General features: G+C 46.2%; 1 protein-coding gene across 2 annotated transcripts in view; it reads left to right on the forward strand.

The window, feature by feature from the left end:
• Tmc5 (transmembrane channel like 5) overlaps nucleotides 1-17,833 on the forward strand; it is an 82,025-nt gene that overhangs the window by 43,276 nt on the left and 20,916 nt on the right. For both annotated transcript variants that reach the window (XM_031388044.1, XM_031388043.1), the window contains 6 exons: nucleotides 2,549-2,700; nucleotides 6,619-6,763; nucleotides 8,561-8,716; nucleotides 11,645-11,796; nucleotides 14,431-14,509; nucleotides 16,743-16,840. In XM_031388044.1, the coding sequence (XP_031243904.1) occupies nucleotides 2,549-2,700; nucleotides 6,619-6,763; nucleotides 8,561-8,716; nucleotides 11,645-11,796; nucleotides 14,431-14,509; nucleotides 16,743-16,840 (782 nt within the window). The remainder of the gene's footprint in view (nucleotides 1-2,548; nucleotides 2,701-6,618; nucleotides 6,764-8,560; nucleotides 8,717-11,644; nucleotides 11,797-14,430; nucleotides 14,510-16,742; nucleotides 16,841-17,833) is intronic.

The following is a 17,833-nucleotide window of genomic DNA, read 5'->3' on the forward strand; positions in this document are numbered from 1 at the left end:
TCAGAAATCCACCTGCCTCTGCCTCCCAAGTGCTGGGATTAAAGGCCTGCACCACCACTGCCCGGCCTCTTCTCTTTTCTTTATTCCTACAAATACAATCAATCCTCTTCTGGAAAATTCTTACTACAGAAGAAAATGAAGGAAAGTCTATTTTCCTTTCCTTCTTTTCTCTATTCTCCAAGCTGGGATGTATCCCCTAATATATTTTCTTTTTCTTTTTCTTTCTTTCTTTCTTTTTTTTCCAAGACAGAGTTTCTCTGTGTAGCCCTGGCTGTCCTAGAACTCACTCTGTAGACCAGGCTGGCCTTCAACTCAGAAATCCGCCTGCCTCTGCCTCCCAAGTGCTGGGATTAAAGGCCTGCACCACCACTGCCTGGCATTAAAATATTTTTAGTATTTTTATTTGTGTGTGTGTTCACATGTATGTGGTACCTGCAGAGGTAGAAGAGAGCATCAGATCCTCTGGAGTTACAGGTGGTTGTGAGCTGTGCAATGTGAGTGCTAGCAACTGAAGTTAGGTTCTCTGGAAAAGCAGCAAATATTCTTAACTGATGAGCATTCCTGGAAATTTATTCTTAATTTTGTTAGACACAACAATGGTGATGTGACCATAGGAATGGATTCTGCATTTTCAGAGTTGCATGTTGAATGATTTCAGAGTAAAGTGACCTGATATATGAAAATGTTTGCCTTTGACTCTTTTTCAGTCAGTGTGCACTCACAGACAAACACACACATACACATGTGCACACGCACATACACAGACACATACATATACACACACATACAAACACAAATATACACATATGTATATACACACATACACAGATACATACACACATGCACATATGCACATGCACATATGCACATGCACACACACATATGCACATATACACACATGCACCCACACAGACACACATACATATACACACAGACACAGACACATGTGCGCTCACACACATACTGGTACCCACGCGCAGTCCTAGTTCATAGAGACGCAGAGGCAGGTTCCTTGGGGTGTAGTTGTAGCAGCCCTGTTCTACAGACTCTCAAGGGCAGACACTTCTTCAATGCCAGATCACAGAGTAGAGGTTAGATGCTTCAACAGGCAGCTGTGTTGATACACTCTGACTGATGTTAAGAAGGACCCAGGTTTATAAAAACTCTCCAAGATGCATGGTAAAGCATAAAACAAACAAACAAACCTTTTGTGTGTTTTATTTTTTATCTTGCAGGGAAGCCAAAGCTCAGACTTCCCATATTCCAAGCAAGCACTGTGCAGACAAGCAACACAACCAGCCCTCCTCCTTTATTTTTAACGAATCATTCCCCTGTGTTTATGCTTCTTTATTTACCTAGTATCTATCGTTTATGTACTTATTGATAATTGCTGGGTTGATGCTTATATGGGAAGAGAAAATAGTCTACAAAGATACATCATTTCCCCCTTATTACAAAAAGTGGCGCCAGCTAATATGCAAGCCCTAATGATGCACTAGCCTTCTGGAATTGTCTGACCACTTCCTTAGGTTTGTTCTGTCAGGCCAACACACTGAGTAGATGGCAGAGGTTGATGGTGCCTGAACATCTGGCTTTCAGGATGCTTGGCTTGATCCCCAAGTTCAGGTGCTCACAGTGGGGTTCCCCAACTACAAAATCACCTTGGTTTGAAATTCTCTCCAACTCTAGGAGCTCAGTTTTAAAACATCTAGGTCTCTTTCCTAGGAAACTACAATCAACCTTTCAGTCCCACAGTTCTAAACCCTTTGATTCACTCAGCCACAAGTACAAAATATGTTTTTAAAGTTTGTGTCTATGACTGGGGCATGGCAGGGGACTGACTTGGTAAGAACCCTTGCTGTACAAACATGAGGATTTGGGTTAGGATACCCAGCACCCACATGTAAAGCCAGTTATGGCTGTATGCACCTGTAATATGAGCACTTGTGGGCAGAGACAGGAGGGTTATTGGACATCCAGCATAACCTTCTAACCAGCAAGCTCCACGTTCAGTGGGAATCCCTGTCTTAAGGGAATAAGGTAGAGAGTCATAGGGCAGAACACTCGTTTCTCCTCTGGTCAGCAGCACACTCATGCACGTACACCATGCACACACACACACACACACACACACACACACACACAGAGAGAGAGAGAGAGAGCACACACTGGCATATGTGCACACACACATTCACAAATAATACATTTTAAGAATTGTGTCTATAAGCATGTAAGCAGTCCTGGTCATCATCATTATTCCTTAATTACACACTATAACACCTATTCATGTTGTATTAGGTGTGTCACCTCAAGATGACTTAGAACCTGGGAGGGTGGGCACAGGTCCTATGTGGACACTAAGCCATGCATGGAAGGGACTTGAACATCTGCCCCTGGTGGATTCTTCAGCAGCCCCAGAGCTGATCTCCTTGGATGCCAAGAAACGACCATGAATGTGTGAATAACTGCAGACAGGGACCTGCAGAAACAGCCACTCACCTTTCTCAAACAAGTGGCTTAACTTGGATCTCTTTACTATTCCCGTCAGGGTTATTTTAAGGACACGGTGATGTACTATGGGTTCTATACCAACTCTACAATCCGACATAGGGTGGGCGGAGCATCCTACAACATGCAGCTGGCCTACATCTTCACAATCGGAGCCTGCCTGGTCATCTGCTTCTTCAGTCTACTCTTCAGGTAGAAATTCTGATCTGATCCTAAAGCTTATTTTAGTTGTGTGGGTGCACACATGTGCATTTGTATGTGCACATGTGTACACATTAGTAGGGCTCAGAAGATTTGTCCACATTTGAGGACAGAAGACAACTTCTGTGCCTCAAGTACTCTTTATCTTTCTACCTTATTTTTTTGTTTGTTTGTTTGTTTTGTATTTGATAGGGTCTCTCTTGGGCTTGGAACCTGACCTGGAGGCTTAGCTGGCTGTCTCTTGAGCTCCAGGGAGCCAAATGTCCTTGCTTCCCCAGCGCTGGAATTATAAGTGTCCACTGTTGTGTGCAGATTACTTTTTACATGGGTTCTGGGAATTGTACTCCTTCTTGTTCTTGGGTGACAAATACTTTACCAACCGAGCTGTGTTCCCAGCCCCTAAGGCTGATCTTAGATTTAGGCAAACTCCAAGAAACTCCAGCAATAATCCAAGAAGCTGGGCATAGTGGTGCACAACTGTCATCCTAACCCTTAGGTGGTGAGGAAGGAGGATTTTGAGTTCAAGGACAGCCTGGGATACATAGAGAGACCTTGCCTCTAAATGAAAGCTAGCCCAGAACACAGCTTCTCTGCAATGGTGATTTCCTACGGCTTCCTGTGCACTCCTTGTCTTACAGTGCAGAATATGAGAGGGATGGAAGAAGATGCTCCTGTGCCTTTAAAAACATTAAGTGATCAGTCTAAAAACAGATGATGTCACCAAGCAATTGCACATGCTAAACAGGGTGGGGGGATGGTTGGCCGAGAGGAGGTCCAGATGGGAAGTGAGCTCAGGAGTGTGTGTCAGCGTCTGTTTTCATTTGCAGAGGACCCTGGCACAGATGATTAAAGCAACAGAAATCTGTTCTCACAGGTTTAGAAGCTGGTAGTTCTAGATGAAAGTGTTAGCAAGGTTGGTCTCTCCTGAGGCAGCCTCTCTTTGGTTTATCGAAGGTCATCACTATAGCTTAGATCTAGGATGTGAGAGGTGCAGTCTAATGGGAGATCTTCAAGTCATTGAGGGCCTGCCCTCAGAGGGAGTTGTGGGGTTCTCTGACCCCTTCTGCTCTCCTGGCCATGAGCTGAGCAGGTTTGTTCAGTGCCCTCCTGCCTGTCAGGATGCATTGTTACGGGTCCAGAGCAGCAAGGGTAACTAGACTTTGACAGAAGCCTCTAAATCTGAGCCCAGCAAACCTTCTCTCTGGATAAGCTGATTGTCTTAGATATATGTGTTACAGTGATGGAAAGCAAACCTTCTCTCTGAATAAGCTGATTGATTGCCTTAGGTATATAGTTTATAGTGATGGAAAGCAACCCTTCTCTCTGTATAAGCTGATTGTCTTAGGTATATGTGTTACAATGGTGGAAAGCTAACTAGGGCAGCCACCTTTCCCTGTCTTCATTGTGTCCTTTACTGTATCTGTCTGGTTCTAAATACCCTCCTCTTCACCTGTTTTCTTCCTCCTATCTCTTCTCTCCCTTCTCCTCCTCTTCTTCTTCCTCCTCTCCTTCCTCCTTCTCTCATTTTCTTTTGCAGTTCTGGAGAAGAGTTGCATCCCAGCTCTAATTTCTTCTAATAAGAATGGCAATGTCTTGGATTAGAACCCACCCTGAAGTCTTCATTTTACTTTAATTATCTTGTTTTCAAAGGTTTTATCTCCAAATGCAGTCATATACTAATGTCCCAGGGCTTCCAACTTTCACATCTGAATTTGGGGGACTTATAATTCAGCTCATGTAACCTCCCCAACAGAACCATTGTTCAAAGAAAAAAATTGTGACTCCGTTGAAACTTATCAAGCTAGAACACATTCTTTCAGCTGTCACCCAGTGCAAGGCATCATGGGAGGGCAGTATTGGTTTCACTTCTCATTGACAATGTGCCCAGCTGTATACCAACAGACCTCTGGTCTGAGACACTCCATAATCTCACAACAGAGGCTAATGAATGTCTCCTGCCATTGCTCCTGTGGTTTTCTGACTGATGTCCCCCCAGGATTCCTGTTTCCTGACTCCTAGAATCCATGGGCATGTTATTTTGTATGGTGTGCTTATCTCTATTATTGACAAAACTGTTGCCATATACAACTCAGGGCTTCATGTCCATGGTCACTTGGATCCACAGCTCCTGGGCCAGACAGGGTGAGGCAGAACAGTTGATGGAGATGCAAGCTGCTTACCTCTTCGTAGTCAGGAAGCGGAGAGAGCTACACACTGTAGTGAGGGAGCAGAGAGGGCTACACACTGTAGCCAGGGAGCAAAGAGAGCTACACACTGTAGTGAGGGAGCAGAGAGAGCTACACACTGTAGCCAGGGAGCAGAGAGAGCTACACACTGTAGCGAGGGAGCAGAGAGCTCCACACTGCTCAGCTTCCTCCCCCCATCTTTCTCTCATCTAGGCTCCTACTACATTCCCACCTTTATGGTGGCCCTCTCCCCTTTAGTTAGTCATCTCTGGAATCATCCTCATAGATACCAAAGAGTGATTTAGTACTAGAGGTATCTCTTAGTCTAATCAAATTGGCAAAGATTAACCATCACACAACACAAATGGGCTCTGGCCAGGGTGGTGAACATCTGTGATTCTGCAAGAAAACCTGTGCAAGTTTGAGGCCAGCTTGATCTACATAGTGAGTTCCAAGCTAGCTTGGGTTACATAGGGATGCCTTGCTCAAAAATAAATCAATACCTGAACTCTACAAATGTTGACTGAGGCTCTTAAACATGGGGAGAAGTGTCTTGGATTATCCAAGTAGGTCCAATATTAACACAGGGACCCTGAAGAAAGAGATGAAAAGTCAGAGGGAAGGGAGTTGTGGGAGGGAAGGGAGGAGGGTGTTATCTGCTGGCCTTGAAAGTGGGGGAGGGGCTACAAGCAAAAGATGGAGGGAAGCTCCTCAAAGCTGGAGAAGGCGAGGAAATCGGCTCAGTTCTAGATCCCTCGGAAGGCCAACCTGTGGCATCTTGCCATATCCTCTGTGTGTGTGTGTGTGTGTGTGTGTGTGTGTGTGTGTGTTTGCATGTGTGAGCGTACACATGAGCATGTAAAAACCAGAGGACAACCTTGGGTCTCTTCTTAGATGTTGTCCATTTCTTTTTAGACAGGATTCCCCAGGAGGCTGTAGCTAGACTGGCTGGCTGGTGGGGTTCAGGACAGACTTGCTTCTGTCTCCTCAGATCTGGGATTATGAGCACATGCTTCCATACTCTGCATTTTTACTTTGGCTTTAGGGATCCAAACTCAGGTCCTCGGGTTTGCACAGCTAGAATTTTACTGTTTGAATCATATCTCTAGACCCTTCTACACTTCTGATCCCAGAAATGTGAGATTATGCCCCTACAGTGTATTAAGCAATAGCGTGATGATCTTTTCTTTTAATCTTTTTTTTAAAGATTTATTTATTATTATAAATAAGTACACTGTAGCTGTCTTCAAACACACTAGAAGGGGGCGTCCGATCTCATTATGGATGGTTGTGAGCCACCATGTGGTTGCTGGCATTTGAACTCAGGACCTTTGGAAGAACAGTTGGTGCTCTTACCCACTGAGCCATATCACCAGCCCCTTGATGATCTTTTGTTGCAGCAACATGGATGATAATCTCATAATCTCTCTGTGAGGTTTTTTCCCCCATCATTGTTGTTATCCCCATCATACAGATGTGGAAACTGAGGCTCAGAACATTTAATGGGGCAAAGAGCCCTCTATTGTCAGACTTCAGGCTTTCAGGCTATGCCTGTCTGATCCTGTTACCTGTACAACATTGTGCTGGTAATTCCCCTTTCTCGGAGAGAAGAGTTTGGACTGCCCATATTGCCTTTCATTATCAGTGAGTGACATGTCTCATCCCTGCGTGCCTCAACGCCTTCATGGTAATGTTTGGACATTTTGGTTTCTACCTCCCCCAGCATGGCCAAGTACTTCCGGAACAACTTCATCAACCCCCACATATACTCCAGAGGGATTGCTAAGCTCATCTTTTGCTGGGACTTCACTGTTACCCATGAAAAAGCTGTAAAGCTAAAACAGAAGAATCTGAGCACGGAGATCAGAGTAAGTCCCAGACTCCAGAGTCTTGCCACAAAGTTCTCCTCCACCAGCCTTCCTCCCTGCAAAGTCCTCCTCCACCAGCCTTCCTCCCCTCAAAGTCCTCCTCCACCAGCCTTCCTCCCTGCAAAGTCCTCCTCCACCAGCCTTCCTCACCCCTGCGTGTCTACAGCTCTTCCTCTTCCTCTCCCTGCTTTTCCGTCCCTTTCCCATTTCCCTTTCTCTTTCCTTTTGAGATAGGGTTTCAGCCAGGCTGAGGTGTGTACACCTTTAATCCCAGCATCTCAGGAGGCAGGGACAGGTGGATTTCTGTGAATTCCAGGCCAGGGAAGAGGGGTGTTCATGTGAATCACAAGCTCTCCTAGAATTTAAGATCCTCCTTGCTCAGACTCCCCGGTGCTGAGACTATAGACCTTTGCCTCCACCTCGTGGTCTTGTCTATAAGACGTTTAATTATGGATAATAGCTAATGCCAGCCAGCGCATGGAGACCTCAGTCAGGCTTTGTGATTGTCTTGGCCTTCACTGGGGCCAGTTTAGCAATTCCTCTGAAAACACATCCACTTCTTGGGCTTCCACATTAAAAGTTTTACCCTAGAGCGGTGATTTTCCACCTGGAGCAGCTGTGTCCCTCAGGGGGAGGTTGGGCTGTCTCTGGAGACCTTTTTCAGTTGCTACGACGATTAGGGTAAAGGTGTGGTGCTGTCTAATGGGTGGAGGTTTGGGATGCCACGAAGCGTTGTGTACAAGGGAAGCACAATCTTCACGCCAAATGCAGAGGCTGAGCTGCCCTGGTCCACAGAGACAAATGCAGCAGCCCGGTATGGTGGCCCATGCCTTTAATCCCAGCACTGGAGAGGCAGATACTGGAATCTGAGGCCAGCGAGATCCACTAACTAGTTCCAGGTCAGCCAGGGATACAGAGTAAAACCCTGTTTCAAAATACAAATCAAAACAACAATAACAGAAAAGCCCACTAAAATAAAATAAAATAGAGCAGTAATTATAAATTATCAATAAATGAGCTTTGATGGCAGCTTTAACTTTCCCCCCCATGTGGTTTTCGGAATTGTTCATTAAGAAAAGGCTCGGAGCCGGGCAGTGGTGGCGCACGCCTTTAATCCCAGCACTTGGGAGGCAGAGGCAGGCAGATTTCTGAGTTTGAGGCAGCCTGGTCTACAGAGTGAGTTCCAGGACAGCCAGGGCTATACAGAGAAACCCTGTCTCGGGGAAAAAAAAGAAAAAAAGAAAGAAAGAATGAAAGAAAAGAAAAGGCTTGGGTTGAATGTTTTGTCGTGGTGTATACCTGTTGTCCTGGGGAGGCAGAGGCTGGGGATTATGTGTTTAAGGGGTAGGCTAGGGCTACACAGTAAGACCTATTTACCCCAAACACAAAGATAAAAGAGAAGGAAGGCAGGAAGACAGTGCCTGAGGAAGAAGGGAAAGAAGGGTGGAGGGAGGGACGGAGGGAGGGAAGGGAAGGGATGAAGAGAGACAACAAGGAGGGAAGGAGGAGGAAAGAGAAAGAAGGGGCAGAGGGAGGCAGCACAGAGCGTACACCATGACCCAGGGCCTCTTATGTCTCTCTGTTTGTCCAAGATGGAAATGGAGTTTGAAGTCCTTGTGCTTCTCTGCCGTCCTGAGGTTCCCCCTTGGTCTCCCATGATCCACCTTGTAGACATGCAGCACAGACTTACCCTGCAGCTCCTGTGTGGTCTGGGCTGGCCCTGTATTCCTGAGGATCTCTGCTGACAAGCAGGGAAGGGCCAGTGGATCCCACTGACTGCTCTCCTGGCACTTGCAGGAGAACCTGTCTGAGATCCGCCAGGAGAACGACAGGCTCACGTTCAACCAGCAGCTGGCCCGATTTTCTGCTCATGTAGCCGCTTGGCTCGTCTCTACTGGAGTGACCGCAGCCTGCTGTGTGGCTGTATACTACTTGGCTGAGTATAACTCTGAGGTAATTGTGTGGGCCAGAGCAGAGAGAGCTGGGGAGGACTGTGAGGCTGCCGGGCAGATGCAGAGTAGAGACCTTGAGCGGGGCCCTGTGACCAGGAGCAGCTGCATCCATAGAACCTTGCTTCAAACTGCAGAACCAGTCCTCTTTTCATGGCCAGATCTGCACTTAAGAGTCCCCATGGTGTAATGCACAGCACTCCAGGCTCCTGTGGAGGTGGGACTTTGGCAGAGAGCTGGGATCAAGTCCTCAATTCTTTTGTTTGTTTTGTTTTGTTTTGTTTTGTTTTTCTTCTGCTTTTTTGAGACAAAGTTATACAGCAGAGTCCAGCCTTAAATTCCTTATCCTCCTGCTTCAGCCTCCCAGGTGCTGAGACTGTAGATGCTCTGTCTCCATGCCCTGATGAAACCTGACAAAGTAGACACTCTAACACGTGGGTGAACTCTCTGAGTGGCTTAATTGTCCTTGGCCCCAGTGTTTTCTCCCCTGGTTTAAAAACAACAGGTATGGGATTATGCAAACCCGAAGGGTCGACACTGGCCATATTAAAGTGTGACTTGAAAGAGGGGAAACTGAGTCACAGTCCTTACAGGCCTGCCTTTGGCCACCCCAAGTGGAAGCTGTAGCTGAGCAGTTACAAGTGAAAAATGTTTGCCTCCCATATCTGCCCTGAAGTGCAGGGCTGCTACTGAGAGACTCAGAAGTCCTGGGCCTAGATACCTGCCCTACGCTAAGCAGGATCAACTGCTCACATAACCCAGTGGCTGTCAGTCACCGACGACCATAGCTTCCCGTGGCTGAGCTTGACTTTATTTCATCTTGCTGAATTCTAGTGAGTCTCTGTGGCTTGAGGGATGCTCCTATGGCTCAGAGATGCCAAGTCCCTAGGTTTCCCCTCAGCTGGTCAGTATGGGCTAGAGAGGCTGCCTTAGGCATGCCAGCTAATTTCCTCAATGATCTGACAGAAACAGTGCCAAGGAGGAAGGATGTGACTTGACTCACAGTTGGGAATGCCAGTCCATCTTGGAGGGAAGACATAATGGCTAGGCATGGTTAGCATAGGTGGGAGTGGGTGGGCCCTCTTGATGGATCAGGAAGCAGAGAATGTAGGAGGCACCAGAGGCTGCCTTTTGACCTTCAAAGGCTAGACCCCTGTAATACACCGTCTCCAACCATGCTTCCTGCCTAAGGACCCACAGCGTTCCACAACTTGTTACTGGGGACCAAATACACACACACACACACACACACACACACACACCTCTAATTTCACATCTTACCCATGATATGAGGGTTCCAAAGAATTACTAAGAGGTGAGAGGTGCTTTCAACGCCTCTATAAGTGGATCCAGGTTGGGTCAGGCCTCAGGAGAAAGAGAATGAGACATGGGACACCAAACACACCCACAGGAATCATTCCAAGGAAGATGCCTGGCAGAGGGCCAAGCACCAGGGGCTACATCCTCATGTAAAGGCCCTGCATGGGCAAGCCTCTTTCCCAGTTCAGTTCTTAGCACAAAGGAAGTCTGGTGAGCCTGCTTCAGGCTGTACTACAGTAGCAGGGACAGTCAGCCCTGAAGTCCTATACATACAAGTAACATCATATGGCCTGATCAGGTTGAATCTATATGTTTGTGAACATATATGCATATGATATATGTGTAACAACAATTAAAGAAAAAAAACATAAATTTGAAATAGAGAAGAGTGAGGGATACATGGGAGAACAGTGAGGAGTAGGAAAGAAAAGGGAGAAAATAATGTAGTTATATTTTAGTTTAAAAAAATCAAATAAGAAAAAAACCAAATAAGGACTGGAGAGATGGCTCAGAGGTTAAGAGTACTGACTGCTCTTCCAGAGGTTTTGAGTTCAATTCCCAGCAACCACGTGGTGGCTCATAACCATATGCAATGGGATCTGATGCCCTCTTCTGGTGTGTCTGAAGACAGCTATAGTGTACTCATATATAAAATAAATAAATAATTTTTTTAAAAAAAATGTAAAATAGGGAGGCAGACATGGAAGCACATGCCTTTAATCCCACCACTTGTGAGGCAGAAGCAGGCAGTTCTCTGTGAATTCAAAGTCAGCCTAATCTATGTGGTGAGTTCCAGGATAGCCAAGCCTACATACTGAGATCCTCTCCTAGCTCCGCCCCCCCCCCCCCCCCCCCCCCCCGCCTAATACACAAATAATAATAATGATAATATAACAACAGTAATAAAAGAGCAGCAGGAGAAATCCCACAGTGTTTAGTTTCCTTGCCTCATGGCTAAAATAGATTCTGTTTCCACAGCAAGAGAACTCAGTTTCGTAGCTCAAGGTATCCTGGTGAGGAGAGCCAAGTTCCAGAAAAGCTGTGTGAGCTTAGGTCACTGTTCTCGTTTTGCTCTGATGTCACGCTCTAAATAAAACCAGTTTGGAATGGAAAGGACTTACTTGGTCACAGTCATCCCTGGGAGTGGAGGCAGGAACCATGGGGAAACGGCTTGTGGCTCCCTCCCTGGCTCATACTTAGCTAACTTTCTTATACAGCCCAGGAACACTGTCTAAGGTTGGTGCTGCCTACGCTGTGCTTGGCCCTCCTGCATCAGTTAACAGTCAGGAAAATGTCCCCACACACGTGCCCATAGGTCAGTCTGATCTAGGCGATTCTCCAATTAAGGTTCCCCCTTGGCACTTGACTCTAGGTTGTATGGGGTTGACAAGAAAAACTCACTAGCACACCGCTCTCATCTTGTGCTTCCTTGCTGGGTGACCCTGGGAAAACGTATTTACCAATCTGAGACTCAGTATGCCTCAGAGGAACTGCGTGTGTGTGTGTGTGTGTGTGTGTGTGTGTGTGTGTTTTCCTACTTCAGCCCCTCTGAGTGTGTGGTGAGGGTTCAAGGCTCTTATGGACCTCTCAGGTTTATCCTCCAATCCTGCAGTTCCTGAAGACGCACAGGAACCCTGGGGCGGTGTTATTACTGCCCTTTGTTGTGTCCTGCATCAACCTGGCTGTGCCTCGCTTCTACTCCATGTTCCGCCTGGTGGAGAGGTATGAGATACCGAGACAGGAAGTCTACATTCTCTTGATCAGGTAGGTGTACTAAGCCTGGTTTTAGCTCATTTCCTGGAGCTAGAAGGAGTTCCATTCAAATGTCAAAGTTCTGTCCCCGAAGGAAGGCATTCCAGGAATGATGTGTCAGACGCTGGATTAACAGCTGCCTGTGTTGGGTTTTTATTGCTTCCATGAAACATCGTTGCCGAGAGCAAATTGGGAGGAAAGGGTTTATTGGGCTTTCACTTCCGCATTGCTGTTCATCACTGAAGGAAATCAGGGCAGGAACTCACACAGGCCTGGCCCAGGGATTAACCTAGCCCTCAAGTGTAGGCACTGTACAGGCGTCCTGACTAAGAAGCCCTGGTACCGGGCTGGAGAGATGACTCAGCAGGGTAAGAGCACCAACTGCTCTTCCGAAGGTCCTGAGTTCGAATCCCAGCAACCACATGGTGGCTCACAACCACCCATAATAAGATCTGGCGCCCTCTTCTGGTGCATTTGAAATTGGCTACAGTGTATCTATGTATAATAATAAGTAAATCTTTGGGCCAGAGCAAGCAGGAACTGAGTGAGCAGAGGTCCTACAACCAGATGAAGGCTCACAACCATCTGTACAGCTACAGTGTGTACTCATATACATTAAATAAGTAAATAAATAAATCTTAAAAAAAAAAAAAAAGCCCTAGTACCCACTGCTTCATGTAGGAGAAGGCATATTTTTATAATTCATCCATCAAAACAGAAGGGAGACTGTTCTTGGTGACTCTCTGGCCCAAAGCCAGCACTCCTTGGTGATGCCCATTTGTTGGTAAAGAGATGTGTTTGATGAAGAAGAACCAAAGCTACCCAGTTTCTGTCTGTCCTTGCTAGTTAGCTCTGGCTAACTCCTGGCTCTGACCATGGATCTGCACAAAGTGTCCTCACTGACCACCTCCAAAGCCCTTCCTCTCTGTGGCCTCTGGCCTGAGGCCCATGTGCCAGCCTCCTTTTCTGTCTGACTCCTCATCCTGCCCTGCACTGGCCTCCCAAGTGTTCTCAGACAGGTCTAGCTCCATAGCTGCCTCTACTCTGGCTGTTCTCTCTGCCTGAAAGCCTCCTTCCACATACAGCCCTGGAGTTCACTGCCTGTCTTCAGTTTTACTTCTACTCAGATGTTGTCCCTTCATGGAGTTCTTTCCTGCCACCCTCACTCTTTACATTATCATTTCTTCCACTTCGTAGTAATTTATCTATTATCTCTCCCAGCAGTGTGCACATGCGTGTGCCTCTCTGTCTCTCTATCTGTCCCTGTCTCTGTCTTTCTGTCTCTGTCTCTGTTTTTCTCTGTGTGTCTCTCTGTCTTTCTCTGTATCTCTCTCTCTCTCTCTCTCTCTCTCTCTTTCTCTCTCTCTCTCTCTCACACACACACACACACATACACAGTGTATGGGGAAATGGTTTTATTATTTATAATACCTGGGACATACCAGATGCTCAAGAGTAATTAGTGAATGACTGACTCAATCAATCAGTGAGTCAATCATTTTCAATTTACATTATGAAAATTTTAATCATAAGTGATTTTTGTACCACCATTATTCCTCCCAGTCGACCCACAGGTCAGGGGTCCACTTTCTTAGGTGTGATGGCTAATATTGATTATCAACTGGACAGGATCTATAATCATTTAGCAGACAGGTCTTTGGGCATGTCTGTGAGGGAATTTCTAGGTTGGGTTATTAGAAGTGGGAAGACCCACCCTAACTGTGGTGAGTCCTCAGGACTAGGATCCCTGACTGAATGAAAAGCAAAGACTAGACTAAGCACAGGATTCACCTGTCTTTGTTTCCTGCTTGTCTGTGCAATGTAACTAGCTGTTCATGTTCCTGCTGCCATGTCTTCCCTTATGTGATGGACTTCACCCTCTAACTGTGAGCCAAACCAAACCGAACCGAACCAAACCGAACCGAACCAAACCAAGCCCTCTTTAACTCACTTCTTACCAGGTATTTGGTCACAGCAATGAGAAAAGTACCTAATACATTAGGCACGCACGAAGGGTAAATATTAGAGGTTGCTGTGACAGGTGAAGGTTGGGTAAAATAGGTACCTGTGATAGAATAATAAAGTTTAAGGGAGATGATTCATTAAGGACCTCAGTAGAGCATCTTGGGTAAGTATTCTATAAATTAATATTAAGCACGTTTCTTATTACTGTAATGGAAGAGAAACTGGTTCGTTTTCGGGCTCCACAGAAGAGTGTATTAGTCAGAACACATTAAGTTTTGCTGCAGCAACAATCCTCCCCAAGTCTCAGTGACCTGAGGCATAAAGGTTTACTTCTTGCCAGTGTTACACATACATTGTAGACTGGAGAGAGTGTTGCGTGCATGCCAGTCAGCAAGGGACCAGGTTGAGGCACCAATGCACATCTAAGATAGTGTCAACTGCCCTTGCAAAGGACAGTGTGTTCTGGAAGCTCTCGGGTAGCATGCAGTGCTCCAGGCCAGAACTGACACACAGCACATTTGCTCACAGTTCACCTTCTAAAACCCATCTTAGGGCCACATCCAGCCTCGGAGCTAGGTGGGCGGGAATGTGTGTCCTATCGAATGGCCACAGGGAACAGAAGACTGCCAGTGAGGGTGACCCACGAGGGTGACCAGAGCTGTCTTCTCTTCCGTTATATAGAAACATCTTTCTGAAGATCTCCATTGTTGGAATTCTTTGTTATTATTGGCTCAACATTGTGGCTCTGTCTGGCGAAGAGGTGAGATTTATGTGTTGATCTGTTCTGCCTTGAGTTGTTTCTTGACCTTCAATCATTAAAGAGGCTTTGAGTTTCCTGAAAACCATCATACTTCATTTTGGGAAGAGGAGAAAAGAGAAGCTGGTCTGGGAGGCAGCACAAAGCAGGAGGGCTTTGTGGAAAAGCTGAAGTGCCAATCAAATACACCGAGTCTCTGTAGCTTCAGTATCTGTAAGACAGGTACTATTCACTATCGGGTAGTGCGAGTACTGTGACCAACCACTGGTAGGCATACAATAGACTGAAATTTTGATGCTAATCTTTCCAAATAGCCCGAGGTTGGGCACAAGAGCCTTCTTGAGGGTTGGTGCGTTTTATCCATGCCCCAGACACCGTGGGCTCTGCTGAGTTGCAGACATGTAGCTCATCTGCACAGTCACATCCAAACCCTGACTGGCCCTCTCACACACTCAGCATGGCTTTTCTCCTTCTCCTGCTTCAGACCATGGGTTTCTTTTTTCTTGAGATTCATTTACTCTTATTCACTGTAGCTTATACACTGTAGCTGTCTTCAGACACACCAGAAGAGGGCATGGGATCCTGTCACAGATGGTTGTGAGCCACCATGTGGTTGCTGGGAATTGAACTCAGGACCTCTGGAAGAGCAGTCAGAGCTCTTAACCTCTGAGCCATCTCTCCAGCCCAGACTCTCTGGTCCTTGCCCCTCACAGTGGTGCCCCATGTGGCCTCAGGAGAAAGCTAAACCAAGAGGCTTTCTCCTTGGAATGCCTCTCCTTCTGAAACCACTTGTTTCCTGTGACAAACAAAACAAAAACTTGTGTATCATACAGAGTCTCTAGGATGTGACACAGAATAAGAGATCTCCTACTGCCAGTGCTAGGACACGCGGGGTTCCTGAGGGCCCACACGGACCAAAAATCATTGCTGTGTCTGGACTCAAATTATTTGCATAACATAGTATTTTCACTTAATCCTAATCATTAAAGATATTCAAAACCAGCTTTTCAAGTTAAGATATTAGAGAAAAATATCATGTTGTGCTTCTGTCCACCCATTTATTCTTCCATCCATCTATTCATTTATTTATGTATCCATCCCTCCATTCATTAACCCAGTGATCCATTTATTCATCCATCATCTGTCCACCCAGTAGTCATCTATCCATCCACCCATCCATCCATCCACCTATCCACATATCTCTCTATGCATTCATTTATCCAGTCATGTTCCCATCCATTCATTCACCCATCCATCTACCTGTTCATTCATCCATCTACCTGCATTTTCCCCTTCATCTACCAGCTATCCATTTTTCTACTCATCTATCTATCCACCCATCCATCCATCCATCCATCCATCCACCCATCCATCCATCCATCCATCCACCCACCCATCCATCCATCCATCCGTCCATCCATCCACCCACCCATCCATCCATCCATCCGTCCATCCATCCACCCATCCATCCACCCATCCATCCATCCACCCATCCACCCATCCATCCATCCATCCATCCACCCATCCACCCATCCATCCATCCATCATCCATCCATCCATCCACCCATCCATCCACCCACCCATCCATCCATCCACCCACCCATCCATCCATCCGTCCATCCATGAATCTTTAGGCTGTGTGGAAAGCTTCCTTCTCCTTCAGCTAGACATGGAAGGTGCCAGTATGTTCTCTCATAGTTCTGACTTCCTGTAGAGGTTTCTGTCTACCAGCTCACACCAACTTGTGAAAACCTCTAGTCACTTTTAAAAATAACATATTCATTACTTGCAAGTTCCATATTTTTATACAATGTAGAAGTCAGTAAGCAGAAAGAGGAGGGACATTCTTACCCCTCCGTGCTTCTTACTCTCCTGAAAAAAAAAATGCTTAGCCCTGGTGGGGAAATGGGGTCTAGAAGGGACAGGGCAGACATGAAATATCTTAGAAGTAGAGCTTATGATATGGGAAGACTTTGGTACATGTGAGCAGTAAGTCTTATGGGGTATGGAGGGAAGTACAGAAATTGCACGCGGTCACACACACACACACACACACACACACACACACACACATAGTCACACACACAATCTCTCACACACACACTCACACACACACTCATAGCTATTTTTGCAGATTAAGCCTCCTTTTCTGGATACAGAGGGTGTGATCAAATTGAGCCTACATGGGCTCTGATCTGAGCCATCAGCCCTGATTCTGTCCATGTCTGCCTTCCAGTGCTGGGAGACCCTCATTGGTCAGGACATCTACCGGCTCCTTCTCATGGACTTCGTGTTCTCCGTGGCCGATTCCTTACTGGGGGAGTTTCTGAGGAGGTAAACATTAGTCAGTTGTGAGTGGCACTGTAACCAGAACCTGATTCCTGGCTGAGGAGAAAGTGTGTGTGTGTGTGTGTGTGTGTGTGTGTGTGTGTGTGTGTGTGTGTGTGTGCCATGCCTGCTGTGTGTCTAATCCACCCATTGTCCTTCAGGGCATTGTTCTCTTCTAACTTAACTACATTCCACCTCAACCTAACAGCTCACTGGGTTTAGGTTGACCCTGTCCAACCTTCTCTTTAGACAAAAATTCCAGAAATAAAACAGAAATGGAGCCACTTGGAATCTGTCTACCCCTTTGTCTTTTGTCTGTGATGTGGAAATGGAAATTAGGTCTTCCGAAAGCCAGGCAGTTGCTGCACCACTGAGCTGAATCTCCAACCACACGTTGTGTGAGGTGTGGCAGTTGTGAGCCACTCAGTGAGAGTCCTTGGGACTCAACCTACATCTTCTACAATAGTAGCCAATACTCTTAATAGCTGACTATCTCTCCAGCCCATGCTAAACTCCTTACCTGGTGTAGAGGATTTTATTATTACAGTGTGTATTCCTCCATATTTGTGGGTGTTGTTGCTGTTGTTTGAAACAGAGACTTGCTACACAGCACAGGCCTGCCTTGGACTCCAAGCAAACCTCCTGCCTCAGCCTCAAGTGCTGGAATTATAGGTGTGCACCACCATACCCAGCTAGACTGACTTCTCTCCCAGATTTCTCTACATACACATTGCCACACATGTGGATACTATATCGTAGTCTATAATCTCCAAAAAATGCAGTTCTTGTGGTTTGGCTGCACAGAGCATAAGGATCCTTGTTTAAGGTTAGCAGGATCCTAGCAGGCAATGCTTTTATGTAGCAGACCATGTTGGACATACCTAGTCATTGTTTTAAGATAATTGAGTCACTGGTGTTTATTTTAGGTCGATGTACAGGACTGAGGCACTGTGACCACTGGCCAGATGTGGGGTTTTTAATTTTTTTTTTTTTTTTTTT

The sequence above is a fragment of the Mastomys coucha genome, unplaced genomic scaffold (assembly GCF_008632895.1).
Source record: "Mastomys coucha isolate ucsf_1 unplaced genomic scaffold, UCSF_Mcou_1 pScaffold21, whole genome shotgun sequence".
NCBI classification, from domain to species: Eukaryota; Metazoa; Chordata; class Mammalia; order Rodentia; family Muridae; genus Mastomys; species Mastomys coucha.